The sequence below is a fragment of the Babylonia areolata genome, chromosome 1 (genome assembly GCF_041734735.1).
Source record: "Babylonia areolata isolate BAREFJ2019XMU chromosome 1, ASM4173473v1, whole genome shotgun sequence".
Taxonomy (NCBI): Eukaryota; Metazoa; Mollusca; class Gastropoda; order Neogastropoda; family Buccinidae; genus Babylonia; species Babylonia areolata.
In genome coordinates, this window is record NC_134876.1 from 66,159,309 (window position 1) to 66,174,438 (window position 15,130).

At 44.4% G+C, this 15,130-nt stretch overlaps 1 protein-coding gene across 1 annotated transcript; it reads left to right on the forward strand.

The window, feature by feature from the left end:
- Positions 1-6,967: 6,967 nt before the first annotated feature.
- On the forward strand, positions 6,968-14,881 carry LOC143286624 (uncharacterized). Its single transcript, XM_076594291.1, has 5 exons — positions 6,968-7,274; positions 9,802-9,989; positions 11,024-11,175; positions 12,889-13,082; positions 14,749-14,881. Exons 1-5 carry the CDS (start codon positions 6,968-6,970, stop codon positions 14,784-14,786), a joined length of 879 nt encoding a protein of 292 aa, XP_076450406.1. The 3' UTR covers positions 14,787-14,881.
- The last annotated feature ends 249 nt before the right edge of the window (positions 14,882-15,130 follow it).

A 15,130-nucleotide genomic window follows, 5' to 3' on the forward strand; every position in this document is an offset into this window, starting at 1 on the left:
AGGAGGCGTCACAGCGTTCAGACAAATGCATATACGCTACACCACATCTGCTTAGCAGATGCCTGACCAGCAGCGTAACCCAACGCGCTTAGGCAGGCCTCGAGGGAAAAAAAGGAAATGGATAAATGGGTAGGTCATCAAATCAATGAAAAATAAATGAATTAGATTTTTTTTATATAAAAATAAAATGAAATAAAATTGTGTAAGAAAATAGATAAAGAAATAAATTGAAATGTAGACAAAGACAATAATAATAAATAAATGAACAAGCAAACAAAAGTAAACAAAAAGACTGACAAGCACACACACACACACACACACACACACACACACACACACACACACACACACACACACACACACACACACACACACACACACACACACACACACACACACACACACACACACGTATATACGCATACCCACACAAACATGCATAACAAATATGCAATGAATATGTAGTCTCACAGATACAAAAGCACGAACAAATTTACACAGGCTCAACACTACATATAAAAGCATACGAGCCTACACACACACACACACGCACACACACACACACACACACACGCACGCACACACACACACACACACACACGCACACACACACACACACACACACACACACACATTCCCCATCTCTCATGTTACCCCCTCATCCGCCCATCCCACGCGCACACACATTCTTACGTATAGCAGCTTCCACGGCACAGACACACACACGCGCGCGCGCGCACGTCCATACCCCCACCCCCACCCCCACACATACACACAGATACACACACGCACATTCGTATATTGCGTAGCTCCGACAATACTCAGACTACATATATACCTCCACCCACACCCACACGCCCAATACACACACACAGACACAGACACACACACACACACACACACACACACGCAAACATGCACTCGCACACGTACAGGGCTCTCCTGACACACGCCTCCCCCTCCCTTCCTGCAACAGGGGTGGGAAGAGATCTCTGATGCCATGTGGCGTCTGGTGTGTAGCTCATTCTACTGTGTTTGAGAAATCCCCTAGAGACTCTCTTCCGTTTTGAAGGAAATTGCGTATTGTTGGCTCGGAAATGATGCCAATATCCGTTTGATCTGCAAACTTTTCAAACCCAACTTATTGCAATATCTCTCCAGGAAATCGATTTCCTTCTGAAGGTCTGATACAGAGTGAGAGGGTAGGGCAATATCCTCAACAGAAAGAGTCCAAGCGGATCAGCAAAAATACAATTATCCCTTTCATCATATTCTATCAAATAAGCTTAACACTCAAACAGAAGGAAGGAAAACAAGAATGGACTTAATACACAGCCTTGTTTAATTCCTGACATGCAATCAAAATAGTCTGTGCTATTATTCCCCACTCTAACAGCCGCTTAGGTGTTTTGAACATTTTCCCATGTATCCATGTTTTCTATAGCAAGGGGTATAAAAACAGGCGTTTGTAAAATAGACAGAGAGCGTGCAATAGTGGGTACCATGGTTATATGGTATTTCTGAATTATTGACAGCAATGTAAATATGATAACATGTATTTATCTATTCATAGTTTGTTATTATTATTATTATTAGCATTTACGCCCAATCTTGAAAATAAGTCCATGGCGTTTACAAATGGAACACATATGTAAATATCAAAAAGGAAACATTGAATACAAGACACCAAAACATTATTAAAAATTATTCACCCCCCCCCCAACCGCCCACACGCACCCACAATACACACAAACACATGCGCACGCACACACACAAGTCATAGCACGCAATCGTAAATAGCACACGATCAAAAATACAACCAACTAATTCTAAAACTATAAAACCCACTCACTCACTATTAGTCATTTTAGTTTATACTGAAAAGGGATGAGCTGTTGAGAATTATTCAGGTATGGAAAAGATGGGTCTTCAGACTGGATTTGAAAGATTGCAGCGAAGATGAGTGACGGAGAGGCTGAGGAATTTGATTCCAAAGAAAGGGGGTTTAGTATGAAAAACTGTATTGGCCATACGATTTGGTCCGAGCATGGGGGTCCTAAGCATACGGATGTCAGAAGAAGATCGGAGTTGGCGTGAGGGTATGTAAGGATGAATGAGATCCGAAAGATACTGTGGACAAGAGCCTCAGTGGACTTGAAACAAAGAGAGACGACTTTGTAAATAAGTCTTTCTTGTACTGGGAGCCAATCATGAAGGAGAGGAGAGACGTGATCAAATTGTTAGGAACGAAAGACAAAACGAGCAGCCTAGTTCTGGACCTTCTGAAGCCTAGCAGTGATGTAGCTGGGTGAACCGACAAGTGGGAAATTACAACAATCCAGGCTGGACAGCACAAAGACACAGCGGAGAGTTTTGGTTGGATCTTCAGTCAGGATATGACGAATGGATGCAATTCCTCGAATTTCAAAAGTAACACAGTTTGCATATATCTGCAACGTGCTGCTCACAGAAAAGAGACTAGTCGAGTATGACACCAAGATTGCGGACGGAAGAGGAAAGAGGAATGTCGGTGCCACTGAGGGAGACTGAGGAAGGATGAGAGACTGAGTGGCAAAGTCTTTGTGGGGGTGATAATAAGGATTTCAGTTTTATCCTCATTTAATTTCAGCTAGTTTTCAGTCATCCATGTCTTCAGACCTGAGTAGAGTTAAGGAGAGAGAGAAGGACAGACGGAAGTCCCGACAGATACAGCTGGTTGTCATCGGAAAAGCTATGGTGGGGCAACGAATGATGATTCAGAATGGTGGAAATCCGTTGTGTACAGAGAACAAACAGACTGGGCCCATGCACGGAGCCATGAGGCACACCAAACTTTACGTCGGAAGGGAAGGATGAAAGACCGCAAACAGAAAAACACTGGAACGGTCAGATAGATAAGAGCAGAACCATGAGAGAGCAAGATCGCAGATTCCAAAAGTGCAATTGAGGCGGTTGAGGAGAAACCGATGATCAAGAGTATCAAAGGCAGCTGAAAGATCAAGGACGGAGAGAATAGAGATTTCGTTGTTATCAAAAGAGATAATTTAATAAATCGCTCACAAAAAAAGATGAAGAAGCAGTGATCACCAACAGGGGGTGAATGCCACAATCGTGTGTGTGTGTGTGTGTGTGTGTGTGTGTGTGTGTGTGTGTGTGTGTGTGTGTGTGTGTGTGTCTGTCTGTCTGTCTGTCTGTCTGTGTCTGTGTGTGTCTGTGTCTGTGTGTCCGTGTGTCTGTGTGCATAGCTGATGAAAACGATTTTTGTGTCCAAATGCTTCTTAACATTCATTCAAACGTAAGCAAGCCATGACCTTAAATGCTATATCAGTTTCACTTGATAAAAATGTGAGAAGGCAAACTCGATGAATAACACTTCAATCAATTCATCAAACAACCGATTATTCAGTCGATTCATTCAGTGATTTTCTGTTTCAATTGCTCAAAGCAGACAATAATGTCTTTTGAATTGAACTGATAAATGAATCAGCTAGTGAATTACAAATCAGTCGATTAATCAATCAGCTAACACAGGATCCCGGTGTCATGGCTTTATTTGGATGTCGCTCCAAACGTTTTCATGCCGTTTCGCCTTTATACATTGACTGGGTTAGTGGAGTCAGTCTGTATATTAATCTGTGTTGTATTTGCCATCATGTTTGTCAATCATCTATTCAGCGGCATGCAATAAAGGTTTAAAAAAAAGGGGAGGAAAATAAGAGAAGAGAAGATAGACTGAGAATTAGAATGAATGAATGTTTTATTGCATTCAGGCCATAGGCATCCTCGCATTGGAAAGCTGGGAAGGAGGCGTGCTGACAATAACATTCCACTGGCATCCTAATGAATATTCAGAATTATCCAATACTCTGAAATTTGCATGTATCCACATCAACGTTTTTCACAGGTTTGGCATACATATATCCATAAATGTTATCAATATGTTCATCGTTTTACTGAAAAGATTTTTCATACTGTTATTTACTATCACACACGTATCAAGAGATATTTTTCTTCGTTAATTGATTATCGCTTCTTGTCTGCGCTTAATTCAATGAAAAATATAATTAGCCACAAAACGAGATCTTTGTTTATTTATACCGTATAACAGATTGTTCATCTGAACATTGACATACAAACCAAGAAACATTTCTCTGAGATAGTTATACAATGGGTGTGCATATATGAAATGGTAGTCACCCTCCTTCACGGTTTTACAAAATGGGCACAACCTTGCAACCGGATTTTCGCAGTATCTCCCATAGTTGTTATTCAGCGGCACCGACTCCAAGTCTTATTTGTGTTAAAGCGACTCTGAGACAATAAATATCCAAATGTTCGAAGTGAAATGCAATTCTGAAACCTTGCATGGAGCGTATCTTTCCTTATTCCTTACAAATGCCGACCATTCTTGCATATACATATTAACCAGGAAGAGAAGAAAAGAAGGAGAGAGAGAGAGAGAGAGAGAGAAAGAGAGGGAGAGAGAGAGGGGGGGAGGAAGAGAGGGGGGTTTGTTGACACTTTGATGCTTTGCTTTACTGTCATTAGTAAGCCCATGTGACAGGCGGGATACAAAAGGATGTTGCAGTGTAGTTTTTACCCAGTTATTTGATAAAAGAAAAACAAAACAACACTAATGCACCCCATATTACCACCAAAAAAAAAAAATTATATATAGAAATAAACAAAGAACAAATTATACATCATCATCATCAGATTGATCATCCAAATACCAATTCTGAAGAGAGAGAGAGAGGGAGGGAGGGAGAGAGAGAGAGAGGAGGAAGAAGAGAGGAGAAAGGGGGATGGTAGAGAAAGGGAGGAAAAAAGAAGAAGAAGAAGAAGAAGAAAAAAAAAGACAGGGTTGTATATTTGTCTGGAGACGTATCAATTACAATACGTAAACAAGTGAAACAGTGACAACATCAATAAAGAGTGGAGCAAAAGGATGTATTAGATTTAAATGAATATATACATTTGCGTTGCTATATATGTTCATTTCATTAGGGTGATTATCATTTTAGGAAATGAAAGCTAAGCTGCAGGGGTCAACCAGTGACAAACGAAATGTGTGTGTGTGTGTGTGTGTGTGTGTGTGTGTGTGTGTGTGTGTGTGTGTGTGTGTGTGTGTGTGTGTGAGAGAAAACGTAATCATCCATGAGTAAAAGGGGCGGGAGGGGGGGCTTGGGGGGGGGGGGGGAGATGTGTCATTGAAAACACGCTCTACACATACACGCATACACAGTGTTATCGTATAAAAGTGTATAAGTATTTCAGACAGTATCTAAACAAATGAAGGTAGTGAAACTTTTGGGGAAGGGGGGGGGTGGGGATGTTATGTAACCGTTTGATTTTTCTTTCTTTCTTAATTGATCGATGGGGCTTGCCATAACGAAGGGGCTGAAAGGTATGGTTGGTTGGGTGATGCCACAGCACACCTGACTCTGTAGATTACCTCGCTGTGAGAAGGCGCCACCTCGGAATCATGGCTTGGTGCGCATGCGTGCTGTCGCTTCGTGACGTCACGAGAGTGATAGGCCCAGACAACCAGCACGCACGCACACTCAAACCTTGATTCATTTTGGACACCCTTCCATGGGGTAGAACTCCGAACAAAGTCACTGGTAAGTCTCGTTTGATCTTTCATTTGTACAGAATGTCCAGAGACGGTAAATCATAGCTTGTAATTCTGGAGACTGTGTTCACAATTGTATCAACGTTAGACAAGATTTGATACGCGGTTTAGTGCTACCATATATACTGGGTAAAATTAAAGAGGAAATATCGGTACATTCTCAATTGCGGACCTATGGAACTAAACCATGATTTTTTTTTAATTCGCTCCACTTTTTTTTTCATTTAAAGGTTTGGTGGCTTGTTTACCCGCAATTAAGTTTAGCTTCAGGTAAGGAAGATTCATCATAACAGGTTTTTATTCCTGCTTGTGTAAAAAAAAAAAAAAAAGAAAAAAAAAGGGGGGGGGGGGGGGGGGGGCATTTGCGTTTCCGAAATCAATCTCTCTCTCTCTCTCTCTCTCTGTGCCAATACTGCAGTATGGAGCAGAAATTCCGGCTCTGGAAAATAGGGTAGCAGCAGGAAAAGTACATTTATTTGCAATGAAACGGTTTCTGAATCGGGAGAGCCGAACTCCAAATAATCTTGCTTTATTCTGAGCTGGGGATGTCCGAGTTTTATCTAAATTCATATATTAAATACATGTAGAAAATACGATTTAAGCCAACAACGACAAAAAGAGGATGAAAACGGGTTTCTATTCAAAGCCAAAAAGATGTTATATCATTCATGGTAGTGACAAGAAAACGTGGAAAACGAGTGTCCGTCAGTGTTCAAACTCTTACGGTTTTGTTCGTGTGTGGGACAATCAGAGAGTTGAAGACAAAACAGGTTTTGATATTAATGGGATTTAGAAAACGATTTATCGACTGTAGGTGCAAGACACGCCTGAACACACACAAACAAACTAGACCAGTAAAAAATGTGTACAGTTTAGACTTTTGAAAATATCGCATATGACTGAACCGTATATTGAGACAGGATAAGAGATTATATATTCATAAATGTGGCTGAATATTTTCATTAGCTATTTTTGGTTGATTTGTTTTGTAGATATGGTGTATTTTATTCTTCTTTATCGTCTTTTAGTGTGACTCTATCAGTAAGAACTTTGGTCTTCATCTGAATAAAAACCATCGTTATTGTCGCTGTATTATACCCCCCCCCCCTCCCGACTCCCACTCCCTCTCTCTCACTCTGCGCCCGCGCTGGCGTGTTTTTGGTATTATGTCTTGCCTACCCTATTTTGATCAAATCCTTTGTGTGTTTGCGTTTTTTTTCTGACATGTCGACAGCTCACAGTCAGCAAAAAGCCTTTTCTGCCTGAAGCACAGCAAGGTTTATCATCATTCTCCATCCCACCAAACTCGCTGCTGCTGGATATCACGTGACGATGGAGACTGGACTGCTGATGGTGCTGACCACCACCTTCATCCACCTTTCTTCCTGCACGCTCTACACTCAACGGTCCGACCAGCGTCTGATCTTCAGCCCCATGGCAACCGTGACCTTCAACAAGCACAGAGATCACGTGTTCGGGCAATGCATCATGAAGTGCAAGATGACGTCAGGTTGTGTAAGCGTCAACGTCCGACGGGACAGTGTGACGTCAGCATTGACGTGTGAGCTGCTGAGCGTCTACCTGCACGAGGTGCCACGCAGTCTGACGTCAGCCCCAGGGTGGAGCTTCATACAAGAAGGTCGGGGTGGGCGGGGGTGGGGGTGGGGGCGTGGGGGGATTAGAGTGATTTCTCTTGGCTAGTTTGCACTGGCCCCTCACCCTCTACAGCTACTATCTAAAATGAAAGAGGGCGAGGGTGACTCGGGACTGCCTTGTATTGAACTCCCTCCAGACTTTCAAGGTGGCGGATATAGGGAAGGGGGTGATTCCAGGAGGATGGGGACTTGAACCATCTGCAGGTTAGAGGAGGGGAGCATTACAAAGCACGGAAAATCGTGTTTTGCTTACTGTGCACCAAACAGGCTATAAACCCTACTGATCCACACACACGCACACATGTACTTGCACTTCCACGCAATCATTCACATACATACACATAAATACGTACCAACACACACACATGCTAAAAGGCACACACTTTTTCACTCACACACACACACACGCACACGCACGCACAAGCACACGCGCATACATGCAGATACACGAATACACACAGGCAAATAGTCACGCATATTAATATAAAACACACACACACACGCGCGCGCGCGCGCGCGCGCGCACAGAGGCGCACGCAATTATACATGCACACGTTGTTTATTGTTGCTTATTGTCCAGCCGACCCCACAGGGCCATATCAGCACTGTCAAACCACTCAAATGCTCAACCGCGTCAACACAAAGCTGTCACATCTATATCATAAAAAACACAACCAACAACACCAAGACAAAGCCACCAAATACAGTTCATGACATATTATCCTAACCATTTAGTTCCTTAGGGCAAATAAGACTAGGCCGTGCTGAGGACATCAGTCCTTCCCCTTAATTTGTTATACCCAGATTACAAAGGAAAGAAGAGAGGCAAGGCCTTCAAGACTCACTTGTGATACACTTTTTAAAAAAAATCCAAGCTTTTTATGTATTGAGTATAATTTCAAAATGTACTGTTTAAGATGAGAAAGATCAGTTTAAAGCAAATTAAGTCCCCTAGCATTAATTACAGAGTAATTTCCCTTTTTTAACTACTGCACCAAAACGTTTGCAAAATAAATAATAATTCCATGCTTAGCAAAAGAAGTTCCTGTTTGAACAAAAAATGATAATAATGACTGCTCTTGTTGTTGGGTCAGAATATCAGATCAAAGTGCCAAGTTTAGAGAATACAAAAAAATATAAATATAACAGTAAATGCAGGTTGCATATAATTAGGCTTCATTTTTTATTTTTTTGTGCCCATCCCAGAGGTGCAATATTGTTTTAAACAAGATGACTGGAAAGAACTGAATTTTTCCTATTTTTATGCCTAATTTGGTTGCAACTGACAAAGTATGTGCAGAGAAAATGTCAATGTTAAAGTTTACCACGGACACACAGACACACACACACACACACACACACACACACACACACAGACAACCGAACACCGGGTTAAAACATAGATTCACTTTGTTTACACAAGTGAGTCAAAAATGAGAAGAAGAGAAAAAAACCAATGCTGTAAAACAAAACCAGAATACATAAAAAAAGGGCAAATAGAAAAATTATACTGCAGAATGGACATCGAATTCCATATCAGTGTTTACAATTTCGCTGCCTAATCACCAGAGCAAAACAGCACAGAGAGTACATCATAGACTGCGATAAAGAGGGAAAAAACGTGTCGAGGCTTGCTCGAAACAAGAAAGGGGAATGGATTTGAAAGGCAGTAAAAGCAGACAATAGTGACGGAAGAAAAAATAAAGGCAGAAATAAAGAACACACACGTTTGCACGCACACACGTACGCATCTCACTCCCCCCCCCCCGCCCCCACCCCTCCCGCACACACACACAACCCTCCCTCCAACCCTTTCACACACAACTCTCTCAACATGATTCAATAGTCGTGTCGGCATTGTATCCAACCCGCAAACCGAAATCACTTTGAACCCCTTAATAATAAACCATCGAAAGGAAAAGGGAGTAAAATGAATCAATGTAAGAGGAGGGGGGCACTGCAAAGCACGGGGAATCGTGTTTTGTTTTCTGCCCACCAAACAGGCACTAAGCTGTATTGATCCGATCCAGAAGACCTAACAGGATTTGTTGCACAGTATATGATAGTCAGTCGTGTCCGACTATGACCATCAGAACAGCAGAGGAGGCAACTGCTGTTCCGACTATTTGGGCTAGAATTTGTTTGTAGTGGAGAGTGTCTTGCCCAAGTACATCCCCACTCTCTCGGCCAAGAGGGTTTTAGGACAGTCGGCGTTGGGATGGTTCCCAAAGGCCAACTAGCCCACAAGGCTTCAGCACTAAGAGCCAGTGCAATTTTGCCTCCTAGTTTGAGAGTCATAGTCCTTCACAAAAGGCTAAGCTGTAAATGGTTTCCCATTGACTGGAGAACTAGGGAGAACCCCCCCCCCCCCCCCCCGCCCCGTCCCCCCCCCCCACACGTCACACACACAGGTATGCACGCACACACACGCACACACACACACACACACACACACACACACACACACCATGAACACTGAAATGATGTGTACCCCAGATCCCGTGTACACAGACTCTCCATGGGCCCTGGCTTTTCGGGTGACGAATGGAATCGGCACGCGTTTCTGGAACATCCTCATTGACGATGGTCACTATGGGGACACTGATGAGATGCGAAGCTGCATAATTCCATCAAGTGCCCTCCCCTGTCAGGGTCATTTTCGAAGCTACATCATAGATCGCTGGACGAACATCGATCAGGTGAGTCCTCTCTGAATCATCATCATCATAGTCGCCTGGCTTTTTTGAATCCCTGGAATGGTTCTTGCTTCGTGCAGAATGTTTCACAGCAACGTCTAGGACCAATGTTTACTTTTTTCTGCTCCATCATTTGCACAGTTTCAGTGACGACTCATTCAAACCCCCTCCATTCACAGCCACAACCGGGTTCGTCTGCCACAGCCCCAGCGCTAGCAGTTCGCAGAGAGCTATTGCCAGGAGGCCACACATCAGAGGAGAACTTGCAATGCTTCCTTGTCACTTGGATGGTGCTCATTTATGTCTGTTTTGATTCAGTATATGCAGGACACAACCTAGCATACCCCTTACTGACAATAATTGTTTGAACGTGGAACCAGACTGAGGGAGCGTCCCCTCCAGAGTGGAGACCCATACCACGTCCACCCAGTCACAGCCCCACCATGAATCTGCTGCCACCATAGACCTAGACAGGAAATCACCACAAGCACGGATGTGGAGTGTGACAGATTAGCTTAAAGCCATGTTACTATCTTAACTAACCAGTCATTCACATGTGCGAGCATGTGTGAGTGAGTGCGCGCACTTGTGTGTGTGTGTGTGTGTGTGTGTGTGTGTGTGTTCAGCTTACTTGTATTCGTGGTAAGATTATATAAACACGTATGCATCATGAGTGAAAAAATCTACTTCTACGCTCAGTTTCTAACAACTACCAACAGAACACAACATGGCACAATACAACACGACGCAACACGACAGAATGAAGCACAACGAACGACAATATCAGAACTCACCAGGCACTGTGTCTTAATCAGTCCCCAGAAAACTTGAAGGGAAAAAAAAGAAAAAAAGCAAACGCAAGCAAATAAAAAGTGCACGCCTTCTCTCTCATCTTTCATACGCTTCCGAACATGTTGGGTATATTAGGAAGGAGGGAGGGAGAGAGAGGGATGTTGGGGGTGGGGTGGGGGGTGGGGGGTGGTGAGTGTTTGGGGGGGGGGGGGTGCACCATTGCAATCTGAAATCAATTTCTCCAGGTGCGAGTGAGACTGTACACAGATGGATCAGTAGCCAATGAACTGATCTTTGACGGACGGAACAGCACGCGCTTGAGCTGGTTCACACGCACACGTCTGCTGGCTAGTCCCTGGACAGACCTCTCCAAAGCCACTATTTTCTCCGCGACGGGGTAAATATCGTCGTCATCTAAGTGTGCTAATGCTGACGTTTTAGTAACCATAGCGGACATTTTCTGTTCGCTGAGTATGTGTGTTAAGTGGGTACAGGTAAGAAGGTTGGGGAGCCTATTATGAATCATGTAAAAATAAATGTGTTCAGTTTTAGACTCGCAATGTCCATCATCTTGAATTTGTTAAGGCCTATTTTGATTTGATAATGAAAAGCGGTTTGTTTTATTGTGGTTTACAAATCAATTATTATTATTCTTTTTCTTCTGCATTCGTGTGTTGCAACTACTGCGTTCGAGTTGACTCTAACGTGCATACCGTTTTCAGTCCGCCATGTAGCAGCCAGTTTCCATTTTCGGGAGTCTGCATGTTTCTATCACCCACCGAACACTCACAAAGAATAGTAGGCGTGTAGGGAGACAATGGAGATGTACTCTGGGTGATGTTTCTGGCGCAGCGTCGGTTGAGATTTGACAGGCCTGTTTGATAATGACAGTCTCTCCCGTCTGATGCTGGTCTGTCTGTCAGACTATGGGTCTTTCTTCTTGGTCATTGCACCTGACTGTTGGGCGTCTCTACAAACTTAGAGAGGCATTTTCTGCACTGTCTGCCTCCAGGATGATCGTTCGGAGGCTACAGCCTCCCACGTGTACTGATTGATGCCCTGGGTCTACAGGACTCTTTTGCAGATTATCTTTGTAGCGTAGTCGGGGTCTGCCTGTAGGGCACCTTCCCTTCATGTCTGGGGAAATATCGTAATAATGGTAGTGGTTTCCAGCGAGTGCCCAGAATGTTGAGGCGTCCCATTTGCTTGCGCAGATGTACTCTTCTGATCCATCATGCAGATGATTTCTGTTTGACATGATTTTCGTCGATTTTTGCTCTGGACTTTGATGTGGGTTCCGATTATGGACATCACTTTGATGTTTATTTCTTGGTTACTTATTGCGGGTACCTCTCTTGTTGTTGCCATGGAGATTAGTTGTGTCCGTAGTGTTCACAATTTCCTCCACGTGGGAAATCCTGTCTGGAATTGTTGCAGTTGTCATGGTGGTAAGATGAGTGTTGACGGAAAGGATTTCCATAGCTACGCTGGTCCCTGTCTTCTGTTTGCCACTTACTTTATTTTTGCCTTGGTTCTTGTACTGTGTAATCGGTTTTCTCTGTCTCACAGTCACGTCAGCGCTGACTCTCCCTTCTTCAATGATGGTCCTCGGGAACTGTTCAGGTGACGATGAGGGGATAGGAGTGATTTCGGGAATGTGGGCTTCCCCTGCCTAAGCGGTGAGAACAATTCATGTTTGCTGTGTCCCAGAATCTAGTGGGGGAACTGTCGTTGAACACTCTTCGTCGATGTCAACGTAACCATCTCTTTATCTTTTCTTGTGGTTACCATGAAATCTGAGATCAAACTATCTGGAGCTGGTGTCAGATCTGTCCACTTCCTTTTTTTTCCTGGGTGTGCAAGCTCACTGATGTCCACTCGATTGTCACATACCAATGCACGAGAGAGAGAGAGAGAGAGAGAGAGAGAGAGAGAAGTGTTGTTAACGTCTTCAATGCAAATCACCAAACGAAGAATATGATGGAGAAACAGACAGACACACGGACAGACTCACGGACATACACACAGACAGACAGATAACAACAGTGCTTTTCTTTTCGTCATTAATAAAGAAAGAAAATCAAAAGACTGTGTTGTGTGTGACATTCAGGGGCAGTTCGGGCTACCGACGGTTCTACGTGGCGCTGAATAAATCGTGCAGCCTCGACACTGGATGGATGCTGGTCATGGATTATGCAAACATCGACGTGATCTGTGACTGGGCACAGCTGCCGCCCTTTAAACCACCTCTCATCGTCTACAGCAACACATCCACCTTCTGCAACTGGAGGCAGGGCCGCGTTGGTGAGTGCGGGAGTGGGGTACGTAGGAAGGGTTCTAAGGCTGGGGAACATTGGTTGGTGAGCAGAAGAGTGGAAAGAGTGGGACACATGGGAATGGGTCTAAGGATGGGGAACATTGATAGAAGAGTGGAGGAGTGGGATACAGGGAGAACATTGGTTGGTGAGTAGAGGAGTGGGATACCGGGGGAACATTGATTGGAGAGTGGAGGAGTTGGATACGGGGGGAACATTGATTGGAGAGTGAAGGAGTGGTATACAGGAGGAACATTAATTGGAGAGTGGAGGAGTGGAATATGGGGGGAACATTAATTGGAGAGTGGAGGAGTGGAATATGGGGGGAACATTGATTGGAGAGTGGAGGAGTGGGATACGTTGGAAGTGTCCTAAGGATGGGGAACATTGATGCGAGAGTGGAGGAGTGGGATACAGGGGGAACATTGATTCGAGAGTGAAGGAGTGGTATACAGGAGGAACATTAATTGGAGAGTGGAGGAGTGGAATATGGGGGGAACATTAATTGGAGTGTGGAGGAGTGGAATATGGGGGGAACATTGATTGGAGAGTGGAGGAGTGGAATATGGGGGGAACATTGATTGGAGAGTGGAGGAGTGGAATATGGGGGGAACATTGATTGGAGAGTGGAGGAGTGGAATATGGGGGGAACATTGATTGGAGAGTGGAGGAGTGGGATATGGGGGGAACATTGATTGGAGAGTGGATGAGTGGGACACAGGGGGAACATTGATTGGAGAGTGGAGGAGTGGAATATGGGGGGAACATTGATTGGAGAGTGGAGGAGTGGGATTCGGGGGGAACATTGATTGGAGAGTGGAGGAGTGGAATACGGGGGGAACATTGATTGGAGAGTGGAGGAGTGGGATTCGGGGGGAACATTGATTGGAGAGTGGAGGAGTGGGATACGGTGGGAACATTGATTGGAGTGTAGGATACACGGGGAACATTGATTGGAGAGTGGAGGAGTGGGATTCGGGGGGAACATTGATTGGAGAATGGATGAGTGGGATACAGGGGGAACATTGATTGGAGAGTGGAGGAGTGGGATACAGGGGGAACATTGATTGGAGAGTGGAGGAGTGGGATACGGGGGGAACATTGATTGGAGAGTGGAGGAGTGGGATACAGGGGGAACATTGATTGGAGAGTGGAGGAGTGGGATACGGGGGGAACATTGATTGGAGAGTGGATGAGTGGGATACGGGGGGAATATTGATTGGAGAGTGGAGGAGTGGGATTGGGGGCGGGGGAATATTGATTGGAGAATGGAGGAGTGGGATACAGGGGGGGGGGGGATATTGATTGGAGAGTGGAGGAGTGGGATACAGAGGGAACATTGATTGGAGAGTGAAGTGGGATACAAGAGAAGGATTCTAAGGATGGAGAACACACACACACACACACACACACACACACACACACACACACACACACACACACACACACACACACACACACACACAAACACAAACACATTTTTTTTAACCGTGTGTGCGTCTGTGGGTGTGGGTGTGCGTGCGTGTATGAGTGTGTCTGTGCATGTATTTGCCTATCTCTCAGGCCTACTCTTCTATATAGTTTCTGCCTCGTCTTTTCTTGTCCTGTCTTGTCTTGTCATTTCTTTGACGCACAGTGGCATAATCTATTTTCAGCGGACTTCATGATGATTCACGTAACCTTCACAACCTAAACAGCCGTTTCCTTGACAACTCAAGGGATCGATTGTCTCTCTGCTGACCCGTGTTTGTAGTCATCTGTGTAAATTACCTCCCATAGCAACTCAACTCAAGGACAAGGATCTTTGCCGACCACTGTACCATCTATAGGGAAGCTGCTTACCAGAGGGACTGCCAGCTCCTACATGATGATCTCAATGCTCTGTCAAGTTTGGAACGAGCATGAAGTGTGGAAATTCACGCTCAAAGTGTATGTAGTGCCACTATCAAGGACTGTCGTCACCTCTTAGTTACAAATGGAAAGGCCGCAGACATCAATACTGTGTGGTGTCCATGTCAAGAAGAGACCCGAGTAGAA